We start from the raw sequence: 13,324 nt of genomic DNA on the forward strand, positions 1-13,324 counted from the left end.
CATATCATAATCAAATAACTGAAAACTAAAGAAAAAGACTGTCAGACTGGGGATATGGCTCAGTGGTAAAAGCGCTTGCCTAGCACAGTTCAATCTCCAGCATCACAAAAAAAAAAAAAAAAAAAAAAAAAAAAAAAGATTGTCTTGAATGATATCAGAAAAAAAAATAACACCTTATCTATAGAATAATAATTGAAATATATTTGTGGATTCCTCATCAGAAAACATGAAGGTCAGAAGAAAATGGAACATTTTTTTCCTTTTTTTTTTTTTTTTTGGTGCTGGGTAATGAACCCAAGGGCATTTTACCACTGAGGTATATTCCCAGCCTTTTTACTTTATTTTATTTTATTTTTCATTTTGAGACAAGGTCTCACTAAATTGCTGAAGGTCTTGCTAAGTTACTGAGACTGGCCTTGAACTTGTACTCCTCCTTCCTCAGACTCCCCAGTCCTTAGGATTAGAGGCCTGTAACAGCACCTCACTGCAGAATAACAGTTTAAAACGCTGAAAATAAAGAACAATCCATCCACAATAACCAGTGAAATAAAACTTTATGAATAAAGGTGAAAAAAAGACATTCTCAGATGAAGGAAATCTATGTGAATTCACACCCAGAAAACCCAGTCTAAAAGAAAAATTAAAGGAAGAGAAGTTGTTTAGACAGAAGGAAAATGATGCTGAAGGAAACCTTGAATAGCAGGAATGAAGAGCATCTGAAATGGTGAACATCTAGGTACATAAAGTAAATTACTCTTTTCCTCCTAAATCTTAAAATATGCTTGAGTGTTAAAAGCTAAAATTAAAAGGCAATCTCGTGGAGTTTTCAGTGTATGTAGATGTAATATTAAGGCAACTACAACATAAAAATAGGAGATAAATCCATGTAGGGTAAAGTTTCTACATTCCATTTAAAGTAGTACATTATTGATATTAAGTACAATATAAAAAATTAAATACACATATACTTCATAGAGTAGAAACCAAAATGGATAGATGAATGAATAGATGCACAATCAAAAACACAATGAGTAAAGATAAAATTAAAAATCTGTTTTATAAAAAAATCCAGATAGCCCAAAAGCAGGCAGAAAAGGAAACATTTTTCCCATACCAGTATTCCCTGGATCCTCAGAACTTGTATCAATGTTGGTATAATGCTCTAATTTATTCACCAGTTGTGTCTCAATTTGATGAAGAGTGTGGTCTTTGATAGCATTTTCTATATCTTCAGTGAATTTAATCTGCTCTGCTAAGCATAATATCTGTTGAATAAAAAGAAAAAATATTTTTAAAAGATGAATTTACTTAGAAAAATTTTATAATTTAGGAATGACACCATTTTTCAAATTACCAACTGTATATCATATAGCTCTATCTGAATGTCACATTGGCACCTCAAATATTAACAGAGCATTGTGTGATGCAGCCAAGCCTATTATGAATGGATAAAGAAAATGTGGTATATATACACAATGGAGTTTTATTTAGCCATAAAGAAAAATGAAATTATGTCATTTGCAAGAAAATGGATGGAACATGAAGACCATTATGTTAAGCAAAAAAAGTCAAACCCAGAAGGTCAAGAATTGTATGTTTTCTCTCATATGTGGAAGCTACAAAGGAAAAAGGGGGGGTGAGGAGAGGCATCTCATGAAAAATCAAAGGAAGATCAGTAGAACAGAGGAAAGGGAACAAGAAGTAGGAAAAGTAGAGAGGGGGGGAAGTGCAGGGTAGTCACTGTAGCCAAATTATATTGTAATATTGTGTGCATGTGTGAATATCTAGTGTGTACAATATAAGGCACCAATAAACAAAATTTGGGGAAAAAATAGAGCTCTTTATTGTGACAGATAATGAACGATTTACATTTTTAAAAATTCATTTCTACCTCACTGCTCAAGTGCCTAGAGGTAATTTTCAGGCTTAAAAGTCTGCAACATTTTTTAGCCTGTCTTCCAATATATCTCCTAAAATAATTACCATTCCCCTAACCCAATGCTTGTTTTTCAGGATTTTTTCTATTTTGTCTAAGTAAAAATATATTTTATGCTAAGTCAATTTAAATCCTGCCCTATTGACAGAGTATGAGAAAGCATTACCGGAAATAATAGAGCAATGGCACTAATTGTTCATTGACAATTACTTTTAGTATTTTCTAGGTACTTAAGAATTTTAAAGCACTTGTCTTAAAATGATAGAAAAGACATGAAAAAATGATTCAGAATCTAAAATGTTCCATGCTTCCCACTGAACTTCTCATAGTTTTAAAAGAACCGACATAAAAAACTGCTCCAATGACTATTAAATCTATTAATCTGAGAAGCTAGTAACTGAGTCATTGGATAGATTTTCTGGTGAGAACTCACAGAAATCTCAGTGCTTACCTACCTTTCATAGTGTCTAATAACTGAAGTTCCTAATGACCTACACCTATAGCACTAGTCTGGCTCAAATCCTGAAAAAGGCAAGATGTTTAACACAAGTCTTACTAATGCTACAATTTGGTAAAGCTTGAAACAAGTTTTGTAAGAGTTTCAGAAATAAGGTGCCTATTAACACTGATCTGAAGCAATTTCCATAACCCATCATGTAATCTAGCTCTCAGATTCCATGCCAATACTCCAGTTCAGTGTTATGATTATATTTCAAGCTATATTAACACCCTGATAAGTTCTTGCCAGCTTCCAACCCCTTAGATGATCCCATGAGAGGGGTAGAGGGGTATAAGTGGCAGTATTATAAATCTTGTGCCTCTCCACCAATAATAGAATAATCATCTGGAACCAGGAAGTTATTACATACTTGATTCCCTCCTCCCCATTCTATTTACCACTAGCCTGACATATCTAGACATCAGAGTGACTTCTGTTTGAATTTATCCAAATTATAGAAAACTAACGGAGTTAGAAGATAGCTTCACTATTATAGCATTCATCTTCATGTTTTACAGATGAAGACACAGACATAGAAGTTAAGGAATTTGTCCATGTTAACCATTAAAGAGATCTTTCCATAAAACATAGGTGCCTACCTATGTTTCAGATATAAGCCCCCTTACCTGTGAAGGAAACAGAGATGGATCAATTGTACCTTGTGAACTTTGCCCAGTAGTAACACATTCCTTCAACAACTGTTTCAAAGTTTGCTTCATTTCCAAGGCTAAATCACTCAACCAAGCCTGAAAATAAAATATATAAGCCATAAAACAAATATTCAGTCTACTGACTATACTTATTCTTTTATTTTAAAAGGGGAAATTGTCATTTCTTTTTGATTCTTTACACCACCAAAATGTGTAATATTCTGTATTTTATTGATAAATGGTTTAAGTAATTTGAAGAAAATTTTTTGACCTTTTGAGATGATGGTGAATATGAAAATTCTTATTTCTGATTAGCTATGACTATCATGATTAATATATCTATAAAAACCAATATAGTATGAACATTTAAAAGTAGCCCATTCATTTCATCATTATGACAAATTAAGCTAGATACCTGAGCCAAGAAATCATAGTCAAAATGACTAGCTAAGTTTCCTGGCTCACACTATTCTGATGATCTTATCTTCCCAAAGTTGCATCCACAGGAAGAGATTGCTTCATCAGAATGAACTATATTTAAAGGAGATTAGGCTGCCTCATTAAACAAAACTGATTTTGTTTTAAAGTCAAAATAATATATGTACCTATTCACTTGATTATAGATAAAATAATAAAATGTAACTGAAATAATAATGACATTGGTAAAAATAACAATGACTATGAGTCACTATTTAAAAGTATATTATTTGTGATGAAATATAAAGGCAATAACAACAATCTTAAGTTTTCATCATTATTTACTTAACTAACCGCTAACTTCTAGATTTTTTTATTGTCTGAAAAACATTCACCAATATTAAAAACAGCATGAACCTTTGCCCACCCCAAAAGCCACTGAAGCTAAAGAGTGAGAACCTGTTCCTCAGTATAAGGCAACAGAAAACACCCGCTCTGTTAATCACAGGGCTTCCAGAGTTTTAGCTCTTCCTTTATGGGTGTGACTGTTCTAGCCCAGTTACTAAAGCTTAAGCTCTTCCTCTCTCTCTGTTGTGCCAACAAAACTTAAGAAAGGAAAGAACCAGAAAGTTCTTAACCAAACATGAAAGCTACTTAGAAAATTTTCAGTGCTTTCAGAAACCTGATTTATATCCTCAACATCTAATAAAATGTTGACACCTCACCAAGAATAGACATTTTTTTAGAATTTACATCATGATAGACAACCCCTTTATGCCTAAAACAGGACTTTGGTCAGTTGGCTTCTAGTCTTTGAGAACTAGTTAATCAATAATTCTATAAATGCACTTGTTTCAAGTTTACTTGTTCATCTAAATGACTGTATAGTGCTCATATTTTAAAGAATAAAGAGAACTAGGACTCAATGACATTCCAAGCACTATACAGTGTACTTAAAGCCAATTATTTCATTTAATATTCAAAGGAAAATCTTTAAACAGATATTAAGATTATCATTTTACTGATAAGAAAAATGCTCTTAAGTCACACATTTAAAAAATTATGGAGCTAAGACAAATATTCAAGTCTTTTTGACTTCAATATCAAAGTTCTTTTCATGATTACATGTTGCCTTTTAAAGACTAAAGACCCATATATTTAAATGTCAAACATTCTAAACCTAACATTTTTGAAGATATGAGATTAATGTTCTAAAGACACAAATGAACCAACTCTTATCCTACAAATTGACTAAAATTATTTTTTAAATCAATTTTGTATAGTTAATCATTTTTATTTTCATATTAAAAAAAGAATTGCTTACCTCTACATTATTTGATAGAAGAACTTTATTTTTAAATGGCACAATTTCTCCCTCTAAAGATTTCATTGCAGTTATATATTTTGATTCCTCATCAAAGCATACACTGTTAATACCTGTTATATAAAAGCAACAATTTAAATGTGAAAGGATTAAAGAATGATTATTAGACATGATATACATGTGTATATATAATATGAAATATACACATATATCTCATATAATGCATATTGCATATATATCTCATATAATTATAATAATATAATTAATAGAATTATAATGTATATAGTAGTATCAGTATTTAAAAGTCTTATTGAAGAAAAAAATCACTCTCTCTGGATGGATAGTCTTATCACTAACCTAAAATATTTCTTGAGAGCTAGCACAGTGGCAAACGCCTATAATCCCAGTAACACAGGAAGATCACAAGTTCAAAGCTAGCCTCAGCACTTATCAAGGCCCTAAGCAACTTAGCAAGACCCTATCTCAAAATAAAATATAAGAACTGGCTAGGGATGTGGCTCAAGGATTAAGCAGTCCTAGGTTCAATTCTAGGTACCAAAAACTTACAAAAATACAACATAAAGTATTTCTTATTAACATCTACCTATATATGACATAATTTGCTAATAGTCTTACTATTTATTTAAATATCTGTATATTTGTTTGTTTATTAATTCTCACCATTTTTCAGAAAGAATTTTAAGCAAATTAATCAATTAATGCATGCAAATCAATAGGAACCATCATAACTCTCAAACATTCTTACTAGGAAAATGAAATGTAACGCCCTTGTAAAAAGACTTGCCAGTGTCTTATAAAGTTAAACATATACTCACTATATCTAAGTATGTACCCAATAAAAAGAAAGACATATGTCCACAAAAATATTTATATGAATGTTCAAAAAAACTTTATTCATGTTAGCCAAAAATGGGATATAACCCATATATCCAACAGATGAATGAATAAATTCTTCAACAGATAAATGGATAAATTCTGATATAGTCAGACATTGGAATACTTTTCAGCAATTAAAAAAAAAAGAATGAAATATACCTGTAAGTATGGCAAAAACATCATACTAAGCAAAAGAAGCCACATACAAGTAAATGTATAAGAGTACATTTGATAGGGTTGGGGTATAGCTCAGTCTGGCAAATACCTGAATATTTATAGAATAAATGTTGAAACCTACCAGCAAACAGCTTCTTAAGGTGAGACTGAATCACTGCTGGGTTAGTAGACTGGCCCAGTATTTCTAATAAGTCATCATCACCAATAAAATAAAATCTGGGGAATGCTGAGCGTTTTTCCTAGTAAAAAAAAAAAAAAGAAAAATAGCTTTCATTCTTTTCAAATAATTAAGATATTAAGGACTTTACAGTTTAGTATATATAGACTGTTTAAAAAAAATAAACATGCCTCTAAAAATTCATTTAATGATTTCTGACATCTTTGAAGTTGATCAAGTACTGTAAGTAGAGTATTTCTGATTCCCGCATGAGCAGTTAATGTTGTGACTCTATTGTCTTTCTTGATGTCAGTCATTATTGATCTATAAAAGAAAAATTACTGTCACATGTGGATTAATATTTTTATCTGCTTCAAGTAAACTGTAAGTAAACTTAACAGCAATATATTATTATGCTTTTAATAAATCATACTGAAAATTAATAATATTTCACAATTTTTATCCTTCCCTACTATAAATTGTTATTTAATTAATTCATTAAACACTTATTAAATCCCATCTCACAGAACTAAGGTTCCAAGGACAGAGAAGAACATTAAATAATTTCTCAAAATATTTAAATAAATTTATAATAAATGCTAAAAAGAAAAGGTACAATGTATTATTAAAGTAACTAATAGGACAATCCATAACTTAAGACTTCTTTGATAATTAATTTAAACTGTGATACAAATAATGAATAAGAAGAGAAGTCGGAGGATAACAGTTTCTGGCAAAGATCCAGGGAAAGAGCTATATATGTCTGAGAAACTATAGCCTAGACTCACAAAAATAAAAGGAAAGCAGCACAAAAAAAAATGTCTAGAAACATAGACAAGAAACAGATCATGTTTTATTCTTAGAGCAATAGAAAGTCAATTTAAATTAAGTCGATGTATTTTACAAGTAAAATGAAAGTTTCACATACAGGATTAAAAGAAGTGATGAAAGTGCATTTTTAAATGATGACTGGCTATTGTGTGAAAAACATAGTAGAAAAGAAAAGTCAGAAGGTTAATGTAGAATCTATGTAAGAAAGTATTTTAGAACAGAATTGAACCAGTAGAGGTATAAAAGGTATTCAGTTCAAGATACACTAAGTAGGTTAAAATCAATCAAATTTGATAACTTAATGAATTTGGAAGTGGAAGGAACAGGACATATCAAGATATCCATTATGTAGGGGCCAAGAAGGTAGCTCAGTAGTTGAGTACATGATTAGTATGCATGAGGCCCTGGGTTGTGGTGGTAGTTGCTGCTGTTGTCGTTGTTGAAGAAAGAAACTGGTGACTTTAGGAAGTACATATATTGAGGAGATCAATAAAGACCTTATCAAAAAAGGTTAAAAAAGTAAATGCCTGAAAGAATGAAAACTGCTTTTCAGAATGATCCACTAGAGAAAATGATCCACCAGAGAAATTGATTGAACACAAAGGACACCAATAATGTACTGTATTAAGTACAATATGAATAAAATACTGCCATATATGTCTAAGTCTTATATAGTGATACCAACCTAAAATCTTCATCAACTCTGTTAAAGCGTGTCTGTTCTTTTGGCAATGCTCCACGACCAAAAATGGGTTCCAAGTACACCCATTTTCTTTGAATATGATTTAAATTCTGTAGGTATTCATCTAACTCTGCAAGTTTTCTTTCCCAAATTGACACTTTATCTTCAAATCCTTTATAATATGGAGAATCTTTTAAGGACTGAAGAAGGCATCTGTTATCTCCAACCTGATTGACTATATCTTTCCAGTCTTTAATTAGCTTGATAGTTCGATTTTGGCTGTCTTCATAATCAATCAATGTAAACACTGCTCCAACTCCCCAAAGATCAAGTTCACGTAAAGCTTCTCTGATGGTAACTTCACCTTGTGCCCGACTATTTAAATCCTATTTAACACAAAATATCTATGTTTATTATTTCAAAATTAATTCCCTTATATGTAAATTATAACAAATATACTCTTTTGGCACTACTGGGATTGAACCCAGGAGCATTCTACCTCTCAGCTAAATTCAGCTCCTCTTTCATTAAATTTTGTTTTAAGACAGGGTCTAAGTTGCTAAGGCTGGCCTCAAACTTAGGATCCTCCTGCCTCAGTGTCCCAAGTAGCTGGGATTACAGGTATGCACCACTGAATCTGGATAAGAACATACCTTAAGCAAAATATATTTTATCCGCATGTTCATAATAAGGCAAAAAAAATAAGTGGATATATTTTACAAGTAATCTAGGAAAATAACTGGCTGTTGCCTCAAAGTATATCAGATATTTAGCATTCATGATTATGTGATCAAAGTATATACAAACTTTAGCCTATGTTTTTTTTTTTCATTTCTATAAAAGAAAAACAGAAACAAAACTAATCTGGCTTATTTAAAGTTCTGCAGACCAAAAAGCCAAGTTTTGGAAGAATGGAACTACAAAAATGTTATTATAATCTTAATTGTGATTTCTGATTCATGTAACATAATTAACAATCAACTAGAGTTATATCCTAAAACAAAAATCATATTTTATAGCTTTCCGTGATTATCAAACATGCTCCAGAATTATTGACAAACATAAAGGTTGACATTTTGGATAGAAAATAAAACAAAATGCATCTAAGTCTTATGTATTTTCACAATGAATGGCCAGAACACAACATAGAAACTCTGCTACTCAAGACAGAATTGTCACAGTTTTATTTTCACCTGAGACCTTTTCTGAATCTAATTATTAAACTGGTTTTTGATTTTTGTATCCTATCTTTCAATCTGTAGCATAGTACATTATTTGAAATTCATTCTATGTAAGATAATTTACATAGATTAAAACTGACTTCCTTCATAAGGAAAATTTTTTTTGTATTTCATATGTTTTCTCTAAGAAGGGGTTTATATTATTGTTTCTATAATACTATACATAGTGATATATGGGTTCAGAGGTATTGCTAATGAAAGAATAATAGAATAATGGTACACTGTTACTATTTTTAAGGGAATAAAAAATCTCACTTGCAAAATTGTATATTAAAAAAGATCAAATTAATGGGATATTTAGAAAATTCTCTTACTTTAAGTTCTGAAGCTTTGGCTACAATTGTATCAGTTACTCTAAGCAAATCACCAAACAGTAATTTCTCTAGGCTAGTCCCCCTAGGAAGGCCAAGTAGACGAAAAAGGTCAAGCCAGTGATCTGGAGAAAGATGCTCCCCTCTCACATATTTCAAGATAGGAATAGAAGTCTGTGGAGAAAAAGAGAACAAAAAGGCATATTTACACACATATGTGTATATTTGCAAAATACAAATTATTTACTTTCATGATTTTTAGCCCTCAAAATTTTTAATTACTGGGCTATATGGCTCAGTGATAGAGTGCTCGCCTAACACATGTGAAGCACTGGGTTCAATCCTCAGCACCACATAAAAATAAAATTAATTAATTAATCAAATAAAGGTATTGTGTCCATCTACAATGAAAATTTTTTTTTAATTTTTAATTACTCTATTATCTTATTTAACAATCCTAAAATCATGTTTTTAAACAGAAGTATATAAAACTTTTTATTAAACATTGTTGAAAATACAAGCAAATTTCCTTTGTAGTTTAACATATTTTAAAGCATAGATTATTTCTATTTTCATTTGAAGATATGACATGTATTGTAGTAAGATGATTAAATACTCTATAACCTTAACAATAAATTTCCTAATTAAAACTTCTTTCCAATTGGTAGCAGAAATATTTATAACAGTTTACTCTATATTTCTTATTTGTTCATGTAATAGAGTAAATGAATTGAAAAATATATAAATTAAAATTATGGTTCAGTCACCAAATAGTAAAAAGATAAATTAAAGTTTCAAACATCATTTTTAATTATCAGAAGTAAAACAATCCTACTTTATATTTGTCAACTTCTGATTGTAACTTGACTGTCATAACCGAATGTTCTTCAATTTTCCTTAATCTGTCATGCCAATTCATCAAAAATTCCTCAAATAGATATGTCTTAGTCCTGCAAAATAACAAAAACACATATTAGGGTTCATATCCCCAAAACAAACTAAATTATAGAAATCTAAATATTGTTTTTTAATCAAACCGGAAAGTAATCCAATCTTCATTGGCCATTTCCTTAAATCCTTGCTGAAATTCTTCATAAAGGGTCCAAATCTGTGCATAGCTTTCAATGTCTTTAGCGATGCTATTTGCCATAGAGAAGTTAGGCTCGTCCAGTCCAAAATGATGGCAATCATCACTATAGAAACAAATATTGAAATATTAAATTAAAAAAAGAAAATTTATAAAATGCCATTATTCAAATAAATTCTGTGTAAGAGGAAGAAAACATGTGTGTGTGGAGGGGCGGTGGGGGGGGACATGTATGCCTTTTAGTTGAGATAGACAGTGGAAGATTCCTACAGTACATGAGAATTTTACTTACATAATGGTCACTTTTTTCAAAAATGTCAGCATAGAGTTGGTAGTATATTTAAGGAGATTTTTTAGTATATAATATATATCATATATAATATATATAAATGTTCATGATTTTATAAATCTATCAATTAGTCTGAAAATAGTCTTTTCAATTGACTATAAGATACTCTTCATCTAATAGGTATAATTAATAAGAATGGTATAAAAATTCCATTCACCTAAGAAAACAATTATTTTATGGATACTTTTATCTAAATAAAACAAACATAAAACAATGTTCAAATTAATACAGCTTTTTCTTTGAAGTCTTATTTTTATTATTTATTCTGCTAGATTCATTTTTTTCAAATTCAAACTATTTTTCCAACAATTTTGTATATTCCATTTTTTTATTATTGGTTTTTTTTAGATATACATGACAGTAGAACCCATTTTTATATAATTACACAAGCATGGAATATAACTTATTCTAGTTAGGATCCCATTCTCGTGAATGTACATGATGGTGGGATTCACTGTGTTGTTTTCATATATGTACATGGAAAATAATGTCAGATATTTCAAAAATATTTCACTGTCTTTCTTTTTCTATTCCCCCTTCCTTCCCTCCATTCCACATTGATCCCATTTTTTTTAATTTTCTTTAGTTGTTGATGGACCTTTATTTTATTTAGATATATGTGGTGCTGAGAATTGAACCCAGTGCCTCAAACATGCTAGGCAAGTGCTCTTCCACTGAGCTATAATCCAAGCCCTATGATTACATTTTTAAGTAGGATGAGATCAGAAAAATATCACAATCCTTTAATTTAACTAATAAATAAATTTAATCTTCTACTTTCTTGAAATTTGCTTTATTTTACTAGCTTTACATAACATAACTCCTAAGAAAGCAGTATGTGAACATGTATTATTTGTAGTTGTTAAAAGAACTATCAGGAAAGGCATTAAGACAGCAGATATAATAAAACAGTTAGCTTAACATATAAATGTAAAATTTGTTTTTCAAACTAATCAGTTATAAAGAAAAAACATACACCAATTTTTTTCTTATGATTTCAAGATCATCAAATTCAATTTTTTTCTCTTTTATTGACTTTGCACTTTTTTCAAGGGTATTTTGTTGGCCGGTTTCAATAATATCATCACCAGGTTTCAATTGGTCCCAACGAGCTTTAAATTTTTCCAGTTCTTGATAATAGATTTGTAGACGTGATTTCACATTTCCTTTCATCACTTCAATCTGTAAGCCAACAAGGTTTAAATAATTTAATGCAGAGCAAAATTTCTTTTTTTTTTTTTTAAAGAGAGAGTGAGAGAGGAGAGAGAGAGAGAGAGAGAGAGAGAGAGAGAGAATTTTTAATGTTTATTTTTTAGTTCTCGGCGGACACAACATCTTTGTTGGTATGTGGTGCTGAGGATCGAACCCGGGCCGCACGCATGCCAGGCGAGCGCGCTACCGCTTGAGCCACATCCCCAGCCCCCAGAGCAAAATTTCTATTTTCACATCTTTATTTCTAATATTTTCTGTTTTGAAGTGATAATATATGAACACTAACTTTCCAAAGCATTGTTTTAATCTCAATTATTGACTTCAAGTGTAATAAATAATTCTAATGACATAAAATTGGAATATATTTATAATAACATGTAATAAAATAATTCCAATGATATAAAATTATAATATATTTATGATAACAAGAGATAACCTTCAACTATCATCATTAAATCATTTTTATGACTAACAGCACCGACTACAACTATCAATAAAAATGATGTAATAAAAAAAATGTTCAAAGACTGGTGGTTCTGAGTATATAGTGGCTTAAAAGGAAGACTTTTCCAGTTTTCCATGCAGCAAAGAGCCATCAGACTAAATTCTAGTATATAGCATATGAATGCTACAGATGTGTACAACTTCCAGATTATACCCTTAAAAAAGACACAGGGTGCGCATTTCTCTTTCCCTCTTCTTTATACCTTACTAGGTAATTAAGTGGGCCCCAGACAAAGTCATAGACAGAGGCATCATTTCAGCTTGAAATTTAACTTGAGAAAGAAACTTAAGCTGTAATTTTTTGAGTCTTCATTAGAATAGTCAAACTGATATCTTCATAAATTTAGTAATTTTTAAAAAAACAATCAATTTAAGGTATATACATCAGGCAAACACTAAACTCATTCAAGACTGGAAATAAGATTATGTTTCAAAGGGACTATTTTCTTCTTGGCATGGTAAGAAATGAAGACAAACCATGTGATACATCATTTACATAAAATATGTATTATTTTACTTTTAAATACTGACAAAGGTCAATTTAAACATCAACATTAAATTCTTATAAATATGGGCTATAATGGAATAAATATAAGCAAAAAAATGTGAGAATTAATTGTTTCCATTTTAAAAAAATAATTAATAGGTTCTTACCTGATCTTTAACCATAAGTTGGTGACTTTCCATCATTAACTCAAATTTATCCCACTTAGCTTTCAGATTACTAATTGTTTCTAAACCTCCACCTGCCACAGTTCGTAAAAGTCTGTTTTTACCTTCAGCTTCTTGAAATAAGGGAAAAATCTAAAGGTTAAAAGAAAAACATGTGACAAAGAATTTCATCAAATCTCTTAAGATTTCATTTATTTTATTTCATGATTTGCTTTTTTAAAAACCAAGATTTGTTTTTAAACAATTTGTTAAATTCCTAGATATAAACTTTGGAATGCTTAATTATTATTATATACAAGCTCAACTAAGGCACTTTTAACTTCAGTAGTTTAAAAGTAGTAATATGAGATTTAGTGAAACCATAAATCCATAAAGACA

At 30.3% G+C, this 13,324-nt stretch overlaps 1 protein-coding gene across 2 annotated transcripts in view; it reads right to left on the minus strand.

Annotated features, from left to right (window-relative positions):
• DYNC2H1 (dynein cytoplasmic 2 heavy chain 1) overlaps positions 1 to 13,324 on the minus strand; it is a 387,437-nt gene that overhangs the window by 334,982 nt on the left and 39,131 nt on the right. For both annotated transcript variants that reach the window (XM_081279719.1, XM_081279718.1), the window contains exons 21-31: positions 12,929 to 13,078; positions 11,535 to 11,740; positions 10,160 to 10,315; positions 9,958 to 10,072; positions 9,126 to 9,296; positions 7,574 to 7,956; positions 6,249 to 6,381; positions 6,022 to 6,139; positions 4,827 to 4,939; positions 3,062 to 3,181; positions 1,115 to 1,265 (exon numbers count right to left, since the gene is read on the minus strand). In XM_081279719.1, the coding sequence (XP_081135845.1) occupies positions 1,115 to 1,265; positions 3,062 to 3,181; positions 4,827 to 4,939; positions 6,022 to 6,139; positions 6,249 to 6,381; positions 7,574 to 7,956; positions 9,126 to 9,296; positions 9,958 to 10,072; positions 10,160 to 10,315; positions 11,535 to 11,740; positions 12,929 to 13,078 (1,816 nt within the window). The remainder of the gene's footprint in view (positions 1 to 1,114; positions 1,266 to 3,061; positions 3,182 to 4,826; positions 4,940 to 6,021; positions 6,140 to 6,248; positions 6,382 to 7,573; positions 7,957 to 9,125; positions 9,297 to 9,957; positions 10,073 to 10,159; positions 10,316 to 11,534; positions 11,741 to 12,928; positions 13,079 to 13,324) is intronic.

The sequence above is a fragment of the Spermophilus citellus genome (assembly GCF_964194105.1).
Source record: "Spermophilus citellus genome assembly, chromosome: 2".
In the NCBI taxonomy this organism is placed as follows: Eukaryota; Metazoa; Chordata; class Mammalia; order Rodentia; family Sciuridae; genus Spermophilus; species Spermophilus citellus.